The sequence below is a fragment of the Siniperca chuatsi genome, linkage group LG3 (genome assembly GCF_020085105.1).
Source record: "Siniperca chuatsi isolate FFG_IHB_CAS linkage group LG3, ASM2008510v1, whole genome shotgun sequence".
In the NCBI taxonomy this organism is placed as follows: Eukaryota; Metazoa; Chordata; class Actinopteri; order Centrarchiformes; family Sinipercidae; genus Siniperca; species Siniperca chuatsi.
This window is the reverse complement of record NC_058044.1, coordinates 2,569,424-2,590,024: the sequence shown is the minus strand read 5'-3', so window position 1 is coordinate 2,590,024 and position 20,601 is coordinate 2,569,424. Positions and strand designations below refer to the sequence as shown.

Sequence of the window (20,601 nt, the reverse complement as noted above, 5' to 3'; positions counted from 1 at the left end):
AATAATAAGCCAACAGCGAGATATAGCTCGGTATTACAGTAATGTCCACCGTGACCTGTACCTCCGTTCCACATCTCGCAATGTGTTTCATAAATAAAATAGACTATACCTGTCTGGGAGGAAGAAGCCAGTTTCGGATCGGTTTTGGATCCTTTCAAATCCCGCAATTCTCTCCATCTGTTGAATGAGCGACCGAGGTTGACTCTTGTTTTTGCCCCTGATCTGGCCCCAGTATCAGCCACAGCTACAAAATACAACGTCAAAAATAAAATTCTCTAAAGAAAAATCTCCTCCAGCTTCCTTTTAGCTGGCTAACATACGACTCACGGTTAAACTTCGCCCGGGAAAACGTAAACATAAGCTCTTCCGGTCTGCGTGCCCTAAATCGTATGCGGTTAATCGGACTCGGTGACAGGCGTTAGGAATAACTATATAGAAATAGCCAATCTTCTCGCTTATGGTGTCGTTTGCTTACGTAGGTCGTACAGAGGCACCCGTATTAAACTGAGACTGTTTCATAAGCAGTTAAAAACTCCTTGTAGTAGGTTTAAGTAAAAGTGTGTAAGTATTATCAGCAAAATGTACTTAAGTACTTGTTATGCAGAAAAATGGTATATATGATGTGTTTGGTGCATTAATGTTGTATGTTACTGCTGTAGAAGTTAAATATCTTCTCATCTATGTGTGTATGTATGTGTACGCGTGTTTGAGAGGACGTAAGAGCAGAACACCTGATGGGTTTATTTGAGACTGAACCTCAGCAGGACTGTGACCAGATCAGCTGATGCTGCGTTACTGCTGTGTGTGCGCAGGAAGCCAACGCTGCCCCCTGCTGGTGTGGAGCTGTACCTTCACGTCACACCATCAGGAGAGTTTACTGTGCGTTGTTTTGCCTCATGTGGACTTTGCGTTTGTGTTAATGTGTGAGGTGACGTGACGTAATGAAGTTGGAGCCGTAACAGTAATGCGAAGGTGCATTTAAAGCCCTTAAATCAAGTCTATTTTTATACAATACTCACATGCTATATGTACACTGAAAGAGTATCACTACATTTCACCTTACATTACATTTTATATCCCTTACTATATTACTGTACTATATTCTGTTAATGTTATATTCTTTTATTATATACTATGATATTTCTATTTTATCTCTATATTAATACAGACAAAACACAAAATATCATTACATCACATTATATATTATTCTGGTGTATCTAGATGATAAAAATATTACTCTTACATGCACTACAGTATACTTTGCTGCTACTAATCACACCACAAGTACAACACTGGTCGTGGCTACTGTGTGCTTGTGAACTGCTTGCCTTGTAATTTTGAGTTTAATTGCTCTCGTATAGTTTCTATTTTTATTTGATATGCTTCTAATTATTTATTTTTTTGCTTCTCTCTATCTGTACTTATTTCTGTCTTTGTGCTGCTGCAACACCTGAATTCCTCCTCTGGGGATCAATAAGAGCTTATCTGATCTCTGAGGCTTCAGTAGTCTGAGTTGCGCAAATCAAGCGAGGCTCTTTCAAAGTCACAGTCTTTTTAGTATGAAATTCCTCAATGAGTCCAGCGAATCACAAAAATAATATTTTAATTCTAAAAAGCTCGTAACTTTGGAAAATAAATGAACCGAAGTCAGACTGAAGCCTCATTAATTAATTTGTTTTAGCTCTGGTACCCGCTGATGAGCTTATTACTTTTCACACTATATAGATCAATTAATTAGTTCACTGATTACTTGATTTAGATTAATTCATATATAATTCAGATAAAGCGTCTTTTACCAATCGCCTTTCGCACATCCACATTATCTAGACGATGTATGCCTGGACTCCTTCCAGCAGAATATAACCGTAGCAACACAAATTAAGATGATCGGCGTTTATTTGCAAACAAAACATATCAAAGCTCAAATTAGGAAATCTGTTAATAGACCAAGCCTATAACTCTGGCTTGATGGACTACTGCACTGTCGTACATTACAAAACGCACATTTACGATTAAGGATAAAAGCACTTGTTACCCGTTATACAGCCCGATATCTGAGTCCTTATCTTGTGCTGTATAAATAACGTGGAGAGGATGTGGAGCTCCTTTATGGACCTTTTAGAGGGGAAGACATTTTTAAAAACCTTTCCGCCCTGAATTATACTTGCTGAGGTCAAATGTATGTTGTTGTTGTTTAACTTGTTTGTGTGTGTATTATTTTTCTTCTTCTTTTTTCTATTTTGATATGTACTGTTAAGACTGTCCCTTTGTGTGGTTGTTCATGTTTGCACCTTTTCATTTGTTTGTATGTTCATATTTATTTGTTGAAATATTTTTTAAAATTCAATAAAAACACATTTGTTTGTTTCCTCATCATCTTAAAAGAGCAGAGAACTTTTTTTCTGACTGACTGAACCATCGTACGGCCTTTTTACTGGAACCCATAAATAGAAACTGAACTGTAAAATACTGCAGCTGTTGAGAAATGTGACTTTAACTTTAGGGTGAATTTTTCTTTTGAAAGCCTGAATTAATGTTGGTATATTACGTTGGAGTCCCAGTGAAAATACAAGCTGCTGCGTCAAACAGCAGCCTGAAGAATCTAGGCCAAAGATCATCATTCCTCTCAGCTTATGGTACACTGGGAAAAAAAAATAAAAAATGGCTGAAACAAAGGTGGAACTGAGACCGGACAACGAGCGTGAAGAAAATGTGCAGTGGAAAAGAAACACACACCACCAGGACCAGCAGTTATCAAAGATCTCCTTCATTGTTTTAATAGTAGACATTGTGCCACAAAAATGTCATGTCCGCAGCCACAAATCACGTGCCGAGATTACTAATTCCAGCTATTTATCATGTCATTCGCTTCACTTGCTTCTCTACACAATTTGCAAATCACTTCCTACATTTATGTATAAATATATACAGTTTATAGATTATTCTTGAGCAGGGATGGTGATTTCATTTGTCCTGTTGTGGTTGTGCTGTTGGTTGAGAAACATTAGCAGAGAAATACACACGGCTGACGTCACGTCTCCCAATGTAGCACATGCTTTTTGTATCATGAACACCAGCAGAGCACACACACAGAGCCAAATATATATATATACAGGAATGTTAACTGCTATCATACAAAGTGGATTCTTTAAGAAGTCACGACTGTGGGCATATGAGGGGAATATGCCAACAATACAAGAGCACCGAAGGCATAAATATCATGTAAATCTCCTGCCACAAAGGCACTGGCACATCATTTTTAGGGGCGACTCTGTGGAGTTGGAGCAGGTGACGTTATAGGAGTGTTTCCTGGGTGTAGTTTGGGCAGCTTCATGACTGCAGCTGATCACACACAACTGAAGGAGCATGCGATCAGTCCTAACATGCATGATGCCGGTTTAAGCATGTGCTTCATTTGAAATGCTTACTAATTCATATGTCTGAGGAGATTTGGGGCAAAGTCATGCTGTTATCCACAGCTAAATAAAGACTAACTTTGTGTTTTTTTCTTTTTTTTTTTTTTTTTTTTTTTTTCAGTTTTAGAAAAGTGACTCTTTTAACAAACTCAAAGAGGAAGAGCAGGGCAAACAAAAACAAAACAAAACAAAAAAAAAGGAAGAAGAAAAGCTGTATACATGTGTTCTCTTTCATTGGTTAACTTCACACACTGTTAAAAATTGTATACATTTTGTTTTTCCAGTATGAGTGTGTTTTGGTAAATAAAAAAAAAAAAAAAAAAAGAACCACCCAGTGTGTTCTGTGGGTATGGATGGGCTTACCGTCCTATTGCTGACTTTGAAAGGGGTGGGGTGGGAATCTGGTGTTGTAGCTGAACACACAATTACAAACCGGTCCACTCAAAGTCTTCCTCCTCCGTCTCTCCCTCCTCCTCCTCCTCCTCCTCCTCTCTCTCTGGTTCTTTCCCTGTGGAGCATGGTAACATTGAGACTGGTCGTGGGCTCGGGGGTGGATTCAGGTCGTGGCTGTTTTCGGGTCTCAGCAGCAGCCTCCGGACGAGGTGTTGACAGGCTTGCTCTGGATCTTGACGTTGGACTTCTCCGAGGAGCCGGCCGTGGCCCCGGGGCCCATCCTCTTCTTGATCTCGGCCGCCATGGTCATGAAGGCTTGCTCCACGTTGGTGGCGCTCTTGGCGCTGGTCTCCAAGAAGGGGATCCCCAAGCTGTCGGCAAATTCCTGGTGAACAAAAGGGAGTACAGGGAGGAGTTAAATAAATTAAACTCCACGACAACTGGGAAAACTCTGAAAGCTCCAGAAAAAAAAAAAAAAGAAAGTAGACCTTGAGTTAAAGGAATAGCTTCCAGTCGTCTTTATGCTAAGCTAAGCTAACTGGCTGCTGGCTGTAGCGTCCCATTTACTCTACAGACATGAGAGGGGTATCAATCTTCTCATCCAACTCTCCACCAGAGAGCGAACAAGCGTATCTCCAACAACGAACAGAGGGTCTAATTTAAATAACATTTAATCTTTATTTAAAAGAGTCCAACACAAGTTACCTCAACTTTTCCAACGGGTCAGCCACATGCCACAAAAAAAAAAAACGCCAAGTACAATTTTAACCCTTAAATGTACAGTTTCCTCTTTTTGTTTCCACTTGAGTAGCTTTAACTAAGTTAAAATCATCTTATTCCACACTGTCTATGTTTGTTTGGCTTCACAGCATGAGTGTGTGACTGCTTATTATGCTTATTAAAGATATGAAACAAACAACAGCAAGGTAATCTTGTAATATTTGATGCCGTAACAAGGAAATGAGCAGTGTTTTTACTTGACCGCTGACTACAAAGCAGTGTATGTAGCCGTATTCTAGTGTAAATGTGAGTGTTTCGAACATACTGAGCATAAAAATGAGAGGAGAAGTGGATTATGCTGCAGTTCCTGTGGACAGCATGTTTTTTTCCTCCAACAAAACTGGTCACTATTGAAATTCATTGTAACCAACATGAAGTCAAGCTGACAAAGTTTAAGTTCTCTGTGAAGAGGTCACTACAAACTTTTTACAGCCACGTTTTGAGTAGAGGATGAGAGCTTGATCTTCAAAAGAAATTGGGTGGAGTATCACTTTATATCAAAACAGCAAATCACTGTCATTTTCTTTAATTACACAATTATAGAGTAATAAACCATTTAGGCTGCAGAGTAGGCAGATGGAGCCTTGCACATCTGCTTTGGACCTGGCGTATGTTTAAAGTTCTTTTCATTTACAGAAAATATTCATTAAAATGGTTCAGTAGGTCATTTTGAGGAGCCACCTTTACCTCATGTTGTGCCTGGTAAATCAGAGCGGGCGTTGTCAGTAGAAATGGACTGAAATGACTTTGCATGTACTTAAATATAAATATATAACCCTTACTATATACACGATATGGCTCACAGTCATCAACTTCTAAACCCTTCCCCACAGTTCATCCAGCTGTCTGAGCAGCAGCTGGATGCTCAGCCGATTACAAGTTTATGTTTTCCACACCGATATCTCACAGCAAAAACTGAGCTCATCAGATTTTCAAGGCCACGACAGCAACACCACAGTAGCAAAAATAGTCTGCTGGCAAAATGCTGCTCAGTCAGTCGGTTATCTTATTAGCTGCAGAAATTTGGACAAGCTGTCGTCCGCTGCAGGACTGGCAGATACAAGATCACTAAATCCAATGTTGTTGTAACAAAGTGTTTGGGTGTTAACATGCTGTCCACTTACCTTAGCTGTGGTGTAATCCACAACTTTCTTCGTTGTGAGGTCACACTTGTTGCCTACTAGCAGCTTGTTGACGTTCTCGCTGGCGTAGCGGTCGATCTCCTGTAGCCACTGTTTGACATTGTTGAAGGACTCCTGAGGACGGGAAGCAGAAAGACCACAGCCATTAATACCACTGACGCCTGCTTAAAGAAACTGTTTCAGGAGTTCAAGTTAGGAAATTACCTCAGTGACATCTAGACAACGATTTGTAATGAATAGGTTACAACATGAAGTCCAGGCCTAAAACATCTCCAATGTCGGGCTGGTCGAGATGAGCAAAAATTAAAAAAGGTACCCTGTTGTGCAGTTTTTGACCACTAGCAGCGCTATGGAGCAATGTTTTTAAGAGTAAGTCCCCATTTTGTTTGTCTCAAGGATACACACAATGAAGGTGTGAATGTAAACAAACTGTTTACAAAAAAACCTCCAGAGGGTGCCTTTAATATCACTGTAATCTGACCTATTTATTAGAGCCTGATCGACGACCGGCCGATATAACCACCTGATGTTATCGCAGACATATCAGTATCACCTTATACGTCACCTGATCTGAGCTGAGCACCGACGAGTTTACTTTTACACCGTAAAATGTCTCACTCACTACATATCTTGGACACAATTCTTTAATAATCAAATTTAAGGAAATATCAAATATGTTTGTTAATGCTGTGTTTTAAAGAACCGATACACTTAAAGCACATTTATGTACACTAGCCTAGAATATACACACACATACACAGACACTGTATATAGCTTTCCTACTTCAATTCTTTGGATGGCTTCTTCTACTCTCTACACTCTCCTCTGCTTATTTGTCTCTTGAATAGAGCTTTTATTTTGTATTCATGATGTAGTTCTGGTTATGCTATTTCTTGTGCTGCTGTAACACTTAATTTTCCACAAATAAAGTCTTATCTTACTGAACTTCAATTAAATTATTATTAGCATTGTTGTGTGACTGGATGTTGTAGTTTGTTTGTTTTTTTAAAGGACCTGGGGAAACCAAGTGCTAACATGAGAGAAGCCAACATTAAAACAAACATTATTTGTCCTCGAGAAGCACTGACCTGATCCGTCACGTCATAAACTACTATAATGCCGTGAGCGCCTCTGTAGTAACTGGACGTGATGGTGCGGAACCGTTCCTGACCAGCCGTGTCCCACTGAGAAAGCAAAGCAGAGCTCGTCAGTCCAAAATGACAAAATCATATTCCAAAGTTAATCACCACTTATCTATTTACAGCCCTATTACGCCCACAGTCTCCTTACAATCTGAAGTTTTATGGTCTTTCCATCCAGCTCAATGGTCCTGATCTTGAAGTCCACACCGATGGTACTAATGTAGCTCTCTGTGTACGTGTCATCCTAGGACAAAACAAAAACACACACTCACAGGTGGGTCGGGGTGGTAGATACGATACCTGCAGGGTTCAACCGTCACAGTGCTGTCTGGGAAGAAACATGGCTGACACTTACTGCAAACCGGAGAAGGAGACAAGACTTTCCGACACCAGAATCACCGATAAGGAGCAGTTTGAATAAATAGTCACTGAGGATAGAGGACGACAAAAAAAACATTAACACAAAGTTATTATTACAGCACCAAATCACATATTAGACTCATAATGTTTCTGAAAAGTGCTACATTAGTGAATTAACGTTGGCACTCGATGTTTTCATATTCTTAAACCTGTTTACTTTTTCTTTACTCAGATATTGTCTCATTTAAATAATATATTACTCATAATCTGACATTTTGTGAAGATTTTAATTATTGGATTGGTTTGTTAGATGTAAAATAATAATAATGATAATAAGTACGTAGAAAATTAGATAATGCTCAGCAATGTAAATTATTAAAAAAAACATTACTGTGCTTTTTTGGTACTGAAATTAAGGTATCATAGCGGGATCGATATAAAACAAATTCTAATATCGAGTCCCAGTTAATAGAATTGAGAGTGCAAATAATGATTCTTTTGATTATTGATTATCTGACAATTAAGAAAATGGAGAAAAATGCGTTTTCCCAGAGCTCCAAGGTGTCTTTTTTGTTTTTTTTAATCTGAACAACAGTCCAAAACACAAACATATTCAATTTACAATAATATAAAATAGAGAAAAAGAGCAGCATATGCTCACATGTGAGAAACTTGAAGCCAGAGAGTGTCTGTGTATTTCTGCTTGATAAATGTCTTTAATGATAAATCAAAATTGCTGATAATTAATTTCCTGTCAGTGGAATAATTGTTTCAGCGCTAAGCAGAATAATTACACGATTAATAAACTCATAAAAACACAATTGTCAAAGTAATTAACAAAACACCTGTTAGTTATAACCATAGCTCTGTTACTAACTGTACAATTTAACAACAAGTGACAAGCTAAATAGTGTCAGAAGATTAGCCACCAGCAATTATGATGTAACATTAATCTTTTAGGTTAATTTATAAAGCAAAAATACGCCAAACAGTGTTTGGTTCAGTTTCTCAAACGTGACGATTTGCAGCTTTTATTTTCGTTTTTTTTTTTTTACTGTAAATTTAATATTTTGGGGTTTTGGACGGTTGGTTGGTCAAAACAAGCAGTTTGAGGTCGTCACCTTGGGCTCATTTTTCCCACTGTTCCCCTCATATATATATATATATATTTTTATATAGAGTAAACAACTAATCCTTTGATCAAAACAACATCAACAGAGTGATCCATAATATAAAGTATTCGTTAGTTGCAGCCCTGTAGTGAAGTAAGACTGGCATTACCCAACTCCACATCAGGAGCAAATTCAGCAACTTCCTGTTTGCGGTGGATAAATTACACTGTATACCTACCCGGGTGAATTAAGGCATTAGCTTCGTGTTTTTACGGACAGACTGTGTCCTGAAGTCTGGAACTGCCCTTTATGTGTCTAACTGAGCAACTATCTCAATAACAAAACCCTCAACAGTGTCAGGTAACGCTACGTAGCTATTCGGCTAGCCTGCTAGCTGCCAATGCTACTTTCCATTTAAGTTCCTACAAGTGAGCCAACGGGCATTGTTGACGAGACACGAACAATTAGCCGATTTAATCGGCGTTATATTGACCAGAAGATGTTGACAAACGTGAGTTTCGTGATGAACATCAACGCTGTCATTGGATAGTGCGTACACCCACAGCCCCGAGCTGGCTAACTTTAGCATTGAAGACAAAGCAGCTGACGTTCATTTTGTACACAGCCTTACCGGTCCGCCTGGCTAGCTAACGTTAGCTTAGCTCCCCTCCCGGCTAAGCTGACAGCTCAACCGGACCTGTCATAATCGACGTCAAAATCCCCACTTACTATTCAGGATTCATCGTTGCCTACAGGTTATGAAATGTCGTTGCTGTGAACGCAGCTGGATTTCGTCGCAGATGAAGCTTTGAGCTGGCCTCCTAGTGAAGAAAAGACACCGTTGTCTTTTTGATTTCTTTTTTTTTTTTTTTTTTTGTGTCAAGCACTGGCTAAACTGGTTGTCGCAGCCAGAACAGCATAATCGAATCAAATATGGCTGTCAGCAATACCTACCCGGAAATACCAGACGATATGAATCATGGGTAGTGTAGTCTTGTGGAAATGGGCGTTTACACTGCCCTTCGGTGTACAAACTATATGATTTCTATTGTGAAAAGTGGCACTTAGTTGCTTTGTCTTTCTTTCTTTATATTTGTACTATGTTTATTGTTTTGCACCAAAATATCAAAGCAAATTCCTCGTATGTGTAAAGCTACTTGGCAATAGAGCTGATAATTCTGGTAATATAGCTATAAAAACTTGAGATTTGAGACACAGTAACAAGGACTGCCTGTACAACAGAAGTGAACTGTGTTTTATTCATATTTCAGAATAAAACGGTCATATGCTAAATAAGAACCAGCATCAAAGTCGTGAAAACTGGCTGAAAAGGTCGATTAAAAAAATAAAATAGATATTAATAGTTATAGGTGTGTTGCAGAGAAAAGGAAATGAAGAGGGCCGTTGCTTGCAGCCCTAAAATGAAGTTATAGGCTTTGTAGTATTTATTTTATAGTACAGCAGGCTGCCGGTATGTATTACAAAACCAAAAACCAAACCACAAGAAGCAACCTTTACCAGCTAACCACCCTCCCTGCATTACTCAGTCTGCTCAGTTTAGAAATGGCCCTGGACCTTTAGACTCAGACCGAACACACGTCGAGTTCAACGTCTGAAAGTTTACTGCAGCACGTCAACCTTTTGTCCCGCCCCATCTGGGCTGTGATTGGTCGGTTCACTAAAAGTGACATTGATGAGCACATAGACTTTATGAAAAGTTGTTGAAACGTGTTTCAACAAGAGGCTTAAGTAGCCGGCCAAACCCAAACCTTGCTTATTTTATCCCTATTGTCTTCAGCTGCAGAACCATGACTAACAGCTGAACTGGTACGGCTGGGCTCACTGGTTTTGCAGATGCGCTGTGAATGAAGGCTGAGCCCAAAGGCCGGGGGAGGGGTTTAAAGATGTTATTGGGTCAGCCCAGTGTCAAGAAAATAACCAGTGAGCTGATCTACCTGTTTCATGGGCCGGTCAGACTGTATAACAGGTGTCCGCCCACCGGGAGGTGCCCGGTCTGCCAGATGGACAGTCCAGCCCTGCTCCAACTAATAATCTAAGTTCATTTAATACAAAACCGTATATGGTGAAATTGATTTAGCAACATTAGGCTAAACATTTTAGCTGTGCTCTTATTTTTGTTTATTAACTTATAATAAACATAAAATTAAGATTTATCAATGTGTTTCTTGGTAGTAGCAGATTCACAGGTAAGTGTTTGTGCAGTTATAAACAAATGCATCCAAGTCCCGTATTTTTGTATCTTCCAAACAGAGTTATTGATTGTTATCATTTGTCATGAGTGGAATTAGACTAAGAAGATGATGTAATCTAGGAGATTATGATGAATGTGATCGAGTCTGGAGTCTTAACTGTATAAAATAAAATGATCTGTCTGCTCAGGAGAGAGGACCAGAGGTTGCCACCATCATTCAGACCTGGGTTGAAGTATGGGAAGAGTTTCTCAGTGAAGGAGCAGACAGTAAAGCAGTAGATAAGAGCTGCAGCTTCTACGTCATAAAAGGAGACCAGACCCTCCTCATAATCCACAAACACCCCCACCTTCTGAGGCTGAGACTTCAGAGAGAGACGGACTGGAGGGTCATTAAGAGCTTTGTACTTATTTCCATTCCTCAGCCATATTGCCCAGTAACCATCCTCAGGGCTCAGTGTGAGGTCTCCCTTCCTGTCGATCGACTCTCTGCACACTCCTAAAGTCCCATTCAGTCTTTCCTTTTACCTGAACCTCAAAGTAAAATCTACTTTAAAGGACTGTGGTACAAAGACAGATTGATCATATCCAGTAAAGAAGCGCTAACTTTTAGCAGCCTAGTTGGGATGGGGTCTAAGAGACAGGTTGATGTCTTAGATGAAGAGATCGTTGAAGTTAGTTGAAGAGGGTCTATAGGAGAAAAGCAGTCTAAAAATATATCAGGTTTTACAGCTGTTTCTAAGGTTCCTGTGTTTGAAGATACATAATTGTTACGAGTTGAGGGCAGGACGTGATGATTATTTTCTCTTTTTTTATTTAAAGAAGCTCATGAAGTCGTTACTACTGAGGGCTATAGGAATACATGGCTCAATGGAGCTGTGACTCTGTCAGCCTGGCTACAGCGCTGAAAAGAAACCTGGGGTTGTTCTTATTTTCCTCTATTAATGATGCTGCTCTGGCATTACGGAGGGCCTTCCTATATGTTTCAAGACTATCTTGCCAGACTAGGACTGCGACTCTGCGTCCTGGTCTCAACTCTGGGTTGTCATGGTTTAGGTCAACTAATAAACTCGGCTCGATTGATTGCTTGGTTGATTTCATAGTTGTAATGTGATGTGATTAGAGAATAATATTAATTAAATTAGCCTATTACTTTTATTACATTATTACTTGGTATCAGGAAGAAATGTTCTCACACTTAAGATTACGTCTTTCTTATGTACATCGCCATCTTCGCCATCTACACCACGGACTTCAGCCGCCACACAGAGTCCTGCCACCTTCAGAAGTTTTCTGATGACTCTGCTGTGGTGGGATGGGTCAGCGGTGGTGATGGGACTGAGTACAGGGCTGTGGTGGGGAACTTTGTCTCATGGTGCGAGCAGAACCATCTGTAGCTCAGTGCGACAAAGTCTAAGGAGCTGGTTGTGGATCTACGGAGGGCCAAGGCACCAGTGACCCCGGTTTCCATCCAGGGGGTCAGTGTGGACATGGTAGAGGACTACAAGTACCTGGGAGTACACATGGACAATAAACTGGACTGGGCTAAGAACACTCAGGCTGTTTACAGGAAGGGCCAGAGCCGCCTCTGTTTCCTGAAGAGGCTGAGGTCCTTCAACATCTGCCGGACAATGCTGAAGATGTTTTATGAGTCTGTGGTGGCCAGTGCTATCCTGTATGCTGTTGCATGCTGGGGCAGCAGGCTGAGGGCAGCAGGCTGAGGGCAGCGGACGCCAACAGGCTCAACAAACTGATCCGTGAGGCCGGTGACATTGTGGGGGTGGAGCTGGACTCTCTGGCGGTGGTGTCAGAGAGGAGGATGCTGGCCAAACTACACGCCATCTTGGACAGCGTCTCCCACCCGCTCCATGATGTGCTGGTCAAACAAAGGAGCACCTTCAGCGGAAGACTCATCCCCCCACAATGCACCACAGAGCGCCACAGGAAGTCATTCCTGCCTGTGGCCATCAGACTCTTTAACTCCTCCCTCTAAGTGTCAGTCTGTATGACACGAAGTCACTAAACTGGACATTGATCATTAACATCTCTGCAATACTTGAATAATTGTGCAATATTCTGTGTATTACTCTGTGCAATATACTCTTTTCAGTTTAAAATTCCCTGTTTATTGATATTTATTCATACTTATATTACTGCTGTGCAATATCCACCGTCTCATAATCATCTTAATAAGCTACACTTAACTTGACAGTACTCATTATTGCACTATTACTTATTACTTATATTTACATTGTATTATTATACTGTACATACTTATCAACTGGTAAATCCACTTTGTACTTTACACGTATTTTAATTTTATACTTATATCCACTTTGTAATTTATTGATCTTACCTGTATTATAGTGTATTATATTCTGATTTGCTTAGTACTTCTGTTCCTGTGTGCGCTGACGTGACGTGATTGAGCAGCTGTAACAAAAGAGTTTCCCCTCGGGGATCAATAAAGTATTTCTGATTCTGATTCTGATATTTCTGTTATTCTCCTCTCCAATGAGCTGATCACATCGTTTAGCTGTAAAACTGTCAAACTGAATGAAGCGCTTTCCGAAGCCCCAGTGACCTTTGAAGCTTTGGACACCATCAGTCAGGTGATATTCTTCATTTGACTCAAGCTCCGCACATTGTAGCCTATTCAGTCTGTCCTCAGCTTTCAGATCCTTTACTCAAGTAAAAGTAGCAATACCACAATGTAGAAGTTACTCTGTAACTCTGTCTGAAGTTACACGTCCTGCATTCACAGTTCTATTTGTGTAAAAGTATATTACCAGCAAAACTTACTTAAAGTATCCAAAGTACCTATTATTGTTACGGACAGAAGAGACCGGAGACACCAAGAGGAGACTGAGAGAGTTTATTGGAAACAATGGAAATGTGCAGCTGATAATGCTACCGTCCTTTCCCTGGTAGTAGAAGAGCTCTGAGTTAGAGGAGACACACACTGGAGAGTTGAGATACAGGGGACTGGGATCTGGAGCGAAGCACACTGGAGACTGGAGATGGTCGGGACCGGGATCGGGGCTCTGGAGATGAGTAGGCGTTCTGCAGAGACGTAGGTGAGTCCGTGGCGTTGTGGAAGCAGGATCTGGAGATCTGTCCTCGTTTCAACGAGACCGGACACTGACTGAGGTGAGGGGTAGTGCTTTATAGGGGAGTGGAGTGCTGATAAGGTGCAGGTGTGTAATGAGTGACAGGTGATTGGAATTAGTAGTCGGGTGAGGGAGTGCGGTGTGTGTAGTGTAGTGGCTGGTGAGAACATGACAGGCTGTAACAATTATGCATAATGGCCCCTTTCAGAGTGTTAAATTATGGAGGCCCCAAAAGATGATCTTTTTATTAAATAACTCTAAAATAATCCGCCATAATGGATCTTGTTTATTTATAAGTTAATCTTATATTTTGTATGTAAAATCAAACTAATTATTAACTATGGCTGTAAAATAATAGTGGAGTATAACGTACAATAGGCCTATTTCCCTCTGAAATGTAGTGGAGTAAAGTAAGTATAGTAAAAGTATAAAGTACCATAAATTGGAAATACTCAAGTGGAGTATAAGTTCCTCAAAATTGTACTTAAGTACAGTACTTGCGTTACTTTTCCATTATGTGGGTGATCACCAGTGAATGTATTTGGGTTTTAATTCAGACTCACATCATGCAGTTCACTTTGCACCACCAGATGGCACCATTGTGGACCAATACGCCCTAACAATTCATGCACTGAGATACTGAAGCAAGCGGCACAATTACATGTGAGATTACAAAATCAGTGTCAATATTAATAAGAATATCTTTACAGTATTGACAATAATCAAATTAATATTCAATGCATCACGCTGTATTACAATATTAAAGACTGCGTGAGGGAAAAAACTAAATTTCAATATTTTTTGTTTTCAGTTATAATTAACTTGGAATAATGCATAAAACAATATAGTAACACTGAGTGATTTCCTCAGAAATCTCAAGGCAGGGGTTCTTAAACCTTTTTTGTTAAATCTTAGAACCCAAAATGTTCATAATGTCTACACTAGTCCCCCATCAATATTGGGAAAAAACAGTAGATAAAATACTGACATTTATAGAACTTCAATTTAATGTGAAAGATCAATGCAATACTGTATGAACACCTGCAGACGACATACTTTACACATATTATACCTGTTTTTAATCCTCTGTATGATGTTTTGTTTCTGTGTGCAGATGGCTGGCCTGTGCTGGATGGCAGTGATGCTGGCCTTCTTCTATTTTACTTCTTTTATTACTTCATTACACTGTGGGCACTCCTCATTGTTTCTAAAAAAATATAATTCTTTGGCTATTCTAGTGAAGTAATGTGAATCAAGGTATTTATTACATTGACTGTTAAATCTGCTGATGTCCAGAGAAAGTGAGAGCTGGAAAACATTGCTGACTTTTTCCAAACGACTTGTTTCAGCGTTACTTAATGAAATCAATAGCACCTACGAAGTACTTTGTAAAAGTCTAAATGTGAATGTAGAACCCAATTACTGCATTTAATGTGAAAGATTTCATTTACTGTGAACACCTGCAGACGACATACTTTCCACATACTATACCTGTTTTTAATCCTCTGTACGATGTTTTGTTTCTGTGTGCAGATGGCTGGCCTGTGCTGGATGGCAGTGATGCTGGCCTTCTTCCTGTCCGCTGAAAACAGTCTGGCTACTGTGGACCAGAACAGGCTCGCTACGATTGTGAATGGCATCTTACGACAGTGAGTCGACTTCTGCTTCATTCAGTGAAAGAATATTGCCTTGAGAGAAAGACTAGCTATACAACAACCTCTGTCTTCACACTTCACACACTTTATCTTTGTTTAAAATGAGTTGTGTTCTTATTGTACGAGCCAGTACAGTGGCAATAAAGTAGGAATCTTCAAATATGGACAGAAAACTACAGTTTACAGTTACAATTTACTCTTTTTAAGAAAGGCAGATGAAGCTAGTAGAAGAGAGGCTACCTCGACAGGGCTGGACGAGTGCTCCTGGTGCTAATTTTTTATAAAAATGGGCTGGTGATACTAAGAAGGGATGTAATTGTGATATACAAAATGAACAAACAATATACAAAGTGCACAGTACAACTGAATGCAGCTGTGATATGTCAGCAGTTTAACTATTTACAGAAACCAATAACTGTTACAGACAGACAGGCAGGAGACACTGATATGGAGACAGATGGTTCTTTATTAGGTTACAGATGGTGAAGACAGGTGTGCAGGTATGGAGATGGGGAAGGCCGCTGGAGGGAAGACTCGCTGGCATGGAGATCGCTGGAGAAGCAGATCGCTGGAGAAGGGACGTAGGGAATATGCAGAGTCGCATGGGGAGTCGTTGTACCAAACAAGGTCGGACAACTGGCTGAGGTGAGTGTTGGCCCTTTTGTGCTGGCTGTGATTGGGTGCTGATGGGGAGCAGGTGTGCTTGATTAGCAGATGGTGGAGCCTGGCGTATCCGTGACAATAACCATAAACTAGAAAGATTAAAATCTCCAAAGAGAAAAAGACTTGCGAGCCAGGGAGCAGCTGAGGGCCACTGAGCGGGAAAAGGTCCTCTGCAAAGACATTTGTGACCTCAAGGACCAGCACCATGGATATGGCTGGACCTCTACTCGAAGATTTGGAGAGGGAGAACAGGGGCTTAATTAGTCAGAAAGAACAACTTCAGATGAGCTCCAAAGAGAATAACTTGGCCTCAAAAGATGCTTCTGAAAAGGACGAGGCTGAGAGCGCAGAGCAATTGTGTGTATTTATATAATTGCTTGTGTAGAGAATCAGCACATTAGGTTCTTCACCAGTCTGTCTCCAGTGTCTCTGATGCAACCAATGGGAGGAGACAAAGCAATCTATGGTACTCATACACACACTTCGCTTAACTCTGTGTTGACACTAGCTGGTGTACGAGCCTCGAGTGTGAGGTAATTTATATACATATTCATGTTTTTATGTTTATTTCTATTGTGCCATAATTACCAACTGTGGCAACACTTCTAGCTGTTCTTGCTTTGAGGGATAAAACAGTCAAATTTGTTCCTTAAAGGATGCTCATGCTCCAGAGTCTGCTCTTACATTAAAGGCAGAATAAGTAGGATTCGTCGGTTGCTGGTTGTAAACACACAATTCAAAGTTGGCCCCTCCTCTCCAGCTCAACGGGCGAGAGACAGAGCAAGCTAGAGAACGAATGAAGAGAGGGAGCGGTGTTAGTGAGAACAAAGCAGTGAATCGGAGAAATTAAACGTCATTTTCTGATTGTTTCACGGCGGTTTCGTTCGTGTGAATTCAGCCGAAGCGCACACACTTCGTCCTGTCCCCGGCCTTTCTGCTCTCTGCTCTGCGTGAGTGATGTTTGTGTAGCTCTTCACCGCCCTCGGTCCAACAGACAGACCTGCAGCTCTTTATACATCCACAGTCTGCATAGCCAGACCTATCGCCAAACTGTTTTAGCGCTGTGCCTGTGCTAGCGCTGGAGATACATCCACGACACAAACAGAGAGCACAGCAGAGAGACGGAGACAGCGATGTAACCTGCTCGCTACGTTTTTATACAGTCCGGACCTCACGGCCTGCGCGCTGTTGTTGGCTGGGGGCTACACACCACTGCCCAAAGGTTGATGCCCAGAAACAACCCAAACACAACAAAATAATAAGAAACTAAATAAATACAGGCCGAGGGCAAGGTCTCTGCAGATACAGACACTGCCACACACTTCTAGTGGGTCATAAGGTTCTTAGGAAAATCCTGCTTATTCTACCGTTAATAATTAAGGGTTTTAATAACCTAACTGAAGATTTATTTAAGTGGTCTGTCCTATAATTTTGCAAATCAAGGGAAAAAAGTTTTTAAAAATGATGTTTTTCACTACAGATCATAGCAGAAAATATAGGCATGAAGTTGTGGAGCAACTAGCAAAATAACTGTGGTTACTTTTATTAAAATTAGACTTTTCAGGGACGGCACCTGACATCCCAGGCTGGTCAGGGTGGTGGCGATGAAAGTCCCCGATAAGAACAGGGTCCACAACATTGCTGGCGGGAATCCATGACCTCTCCTCTGGACCATATCCCTCCCAGTCCACCAGATAATGGCGTCCCCTTCCCTGCCGGCCCATGGCCAGAAGGTGCTTAACAGAATAAACCAGACCCCCTTTGAAGAGTGGGCGGTGGGGGTCTGGAGGCAAGACTAGGGCATGCCTATTCAATTGGCGGCCCTCGGGCCACATTCGGCCCAGAGGCAACCTCAGAGTGGACCAGCATACATAAAACTGATATATGACAAAATAAGTAAATTACATATATAGTGTATGGAAGCAGCTAACCGGTGAGACATCTTGCTTCCTTCCTTCCTCATCTCTGTTGAGAGTTGCACATGCGCAGTACCGACTGGGTAGGATGTTTACGGATGTAGCGACACCGTCAATCATAACAAATCAACGTTTTCTCATGTGAGTTCCGACCACGCTTAGTAGCTTTTCCAAATGCCTGCTATTTTTTATTACATTCATTTGCATTTGTTTAAAATTTGTCATTATCAAAAACCTAAAAAAAGTTTTAAATAGGCTGCTGAAAATGTCTGGCCCATTCACATTTCCTGGTTTTAAAATCTGGCCCAATTGAATTTGTAAATGAACAGCCCTGCCCTAGGGAGTATGAGGCGAACAGCCTTGGAATAAAGCAAGAAGCCAGCTTCCTGGATTCCACCCACAAGGGGAGATCCTGGGTGGACAGCCATACCCTCTGACCGACCATAGGCAGGGGCTTGGAGTCCGATGATGATCCGACAACATCTTGTACAGGTCCGCACTCCTCAGTAGGATCTGACGGGCCCCGGCCCAGATGCAGCGACAACGTTGAACCAAAGCCTGCGCAGAAGGAACAGAGACCTCCACCCTTGATCAGAAAACAGGGGAGGCTGATAGCTGTAGGCACATTGAAAGAGAGAAAGTCCAGAGGAGGAACAAGGAAGGGTGTTATGAGCGTACTCAACCCATATCAGATGTTTGAACCAAGTGGTGCGGTTCTGGGAGACGAGACAGCGTGGACAGGTCTTCAGCTCCTGGTTGAGACGCTCCATCTGTCCATTAGACTGGGGGTGATAACCAGAAGTGAGACTGACGGTGGCACCCAAAAGAGAGCAAGGCAACTTCAACATGGGAATGAAGTGTACCATTTTAGAGAATCTGTCCACCACCGTAAGCACAGTGGTGTTACCTTTTGAGGGAGGCAATCCTGTGACGAAATCCAAGGAGATGTCTGACCAGGGGTGATGTGGGACAGGAAGCGGCTGCAGGAGTCCAGGGGGAAGGCGACGCGACACCTTGTTGCGGGCACATCAGGTGGGCTACCTTCAAGGGGAAAGCATGGGGAAAGCAGCAGCTTGGAGCTCGAAGTGCAGACTACACTGAACCAGAAAAGGCCAGCAGTTTTGGTGTCTTCTGAAAAGGGCTCTGGTCTGGAAAGGTGGATGGCCGGAGGAGGAGAAGACACTGCAGAAACAGGAGCCACCGGGGAAATAAGAGGGGAGGCCAGACTTAGCGCCAGTGCCGGTGTGGCCGCAGAAGGTGGTAGGAACCGGGACTCAACACGATCCATCAGGACCTGTAGCAGATTGCTCATCTGACTAAATTAACTGCTGATGGAGGTCTGGAAGTTCTTGTGCCACTTGGAAAGCTCCCTCATTCCTGCACAGACCGCGGTGAGTTGCTCCTGATGAGCACGAAGGGCCACATGTACCGAGTCGGCATCTGCTGAGTCCATATTGATGGCCAGTTTGTACTGTTACAACTGGTAATCTGGCACTGAGGACTCAGACATGCAGACACCAGGACACCAGGAGGTAAGTCTTTACTTTCCAAGATGCAGGTTTGGTACACAGCCAGACAGTCAGGAAATAACATAACAAACAAGTCCAATAGAGGCAGGCAAAACAAGATCCAAAGGAGACAGAATGCAGGAACATGAGACTACGAATGTACATCAACAAACTGTCTGCCGACTGAAGGCAGGGAGCTAATATACACAGGTAGATGCACGTAATGTGGCACAGGTGCCTGTAATTAAGGCGGAGCATGTAATCAGAACTGGTGGGAGACACGCCAGGAGCAGGAAGTGAAGTGGTCTGTAATGAGAGGAGATAAGAGTTAACAAGATAAAACTGGAAATATTCAATGTCTAGCAGACAGCCAAGGTGACACTAGACCAGAGGAGCAGAGCGAGACTTGTTGACAGGTTTAAAATGAATCTTGCTTATTTTGCAGTGTGCAGTGGTGGAAGAGGCAGTCAGGTATGTTACTTAAAGCAAAAGTTCAACTTTTGGGGAAATAAGTATATTTTCTTTCTTTCCAGGAGTGAAATTGTAAGATCAATACCAGTCTCATGTCTGTGTGTAAAGTGCAGAGCTGGAAACGGGATGTGGTTAGCTTAGCATGAAAACTGGTCTTGGTGTGTGACTGGTCTCTCCACAGACTTCTTCATAAAGTTACACATGGGAGGTAAAAAAGATGAAGTATGTGTCTTGGAGCTACAGATGCATTTACATCTTTTTAACATCGGGCTAGAATGTATCTCAATTTAGTACGAAGGAGTAAATATTTAGTGACAACTAGAACTAGTTTGTGTGGTGCAACCTGTTTTACTTTAGTGATGTGTAAATCTCAACTTAGTAAACACTTATGCTATAACGAGGCTAAACAACCAGCAGCCATCTCCTGCTGTCAGAGTTACCTCACAGCACGAGTGTAGGAGGCAGTGACCTGACCCTGCGCTTCTTTCTGTATTTCTGCTGCAATCTCCATCTTCAATCTGCAAGTCAGGATGAACTGTCCAAAGCACAAAACAGTTCCTCAGAAACAAAGCACAAGGTCTCCAAAGGTCTTTCAATGATAAAAGAAAAAGCAACTGAGTTTTTAGCCTCTTTTATCTCATTATTTTGGTTTTATGGCACATTTCTTGTCTGGTTCGGTCTCAGTGCTCTCATCATCATCGTTTCCAGCAGCAGCAGGCAGCTG

General features: G+C 41.6%; 1 protein-coding gene across 1 annotated transcript; it reads right to left on the bottom strand.

Moving 5' to 3' along the window:
- Nucleotides 1-2,751: 2,751 nt before the first annotated feature.
- On the bottom strand, nucleotides 2,752-9,286 carry rab1aa (RAB1A, member RAS oncogene family a). The gene is made up of 6 exons (XM_044189495.1): nucleotides 9,075-9,286; nucleotides 7,229-7,301; nucleotides 7,022-7,117; nucleotides 6,820-6,915; nucleotides 5,714-5,845; nucleotides 2,752-4,194 (listed from the first exon to the last, which is right to left on the bottom strand). Exons 1-6 carry the CDS (start codon nucleotides 9,086-9,088, stop codon nucleotides 3,997-3,999), a joined length of 609 nt encoding a protein of 202 aa, XP_044045430.1. The 5' UTR covers nucleotides 9,089-9,286; the 3' UTR covers nucleotides 2,752-3,996.
- Nucleotides 9,287-20,601: the final 11,315 nt, after the last annotated feature.

Bases quoted from the DNA above. Each gene is read 5' to 3' on its own strand.
- rab1aa (XM_044189495.1), bottom strand. The intron at 5,846-6,819 runs GTCAGTGCTTCT...TCCCGTCCTCAG, and splicing joins TTTATGACGTGACGGATCAG to GAGTCCTTCAACAATGTCAA. The intron at 4,195-5,713 runs GTAAGTGGACAG...TTTGTTCACCAG, and splicing joins TGGATTACACCACAGCTAAG to GAATTTGCCGACAGCTTGGG.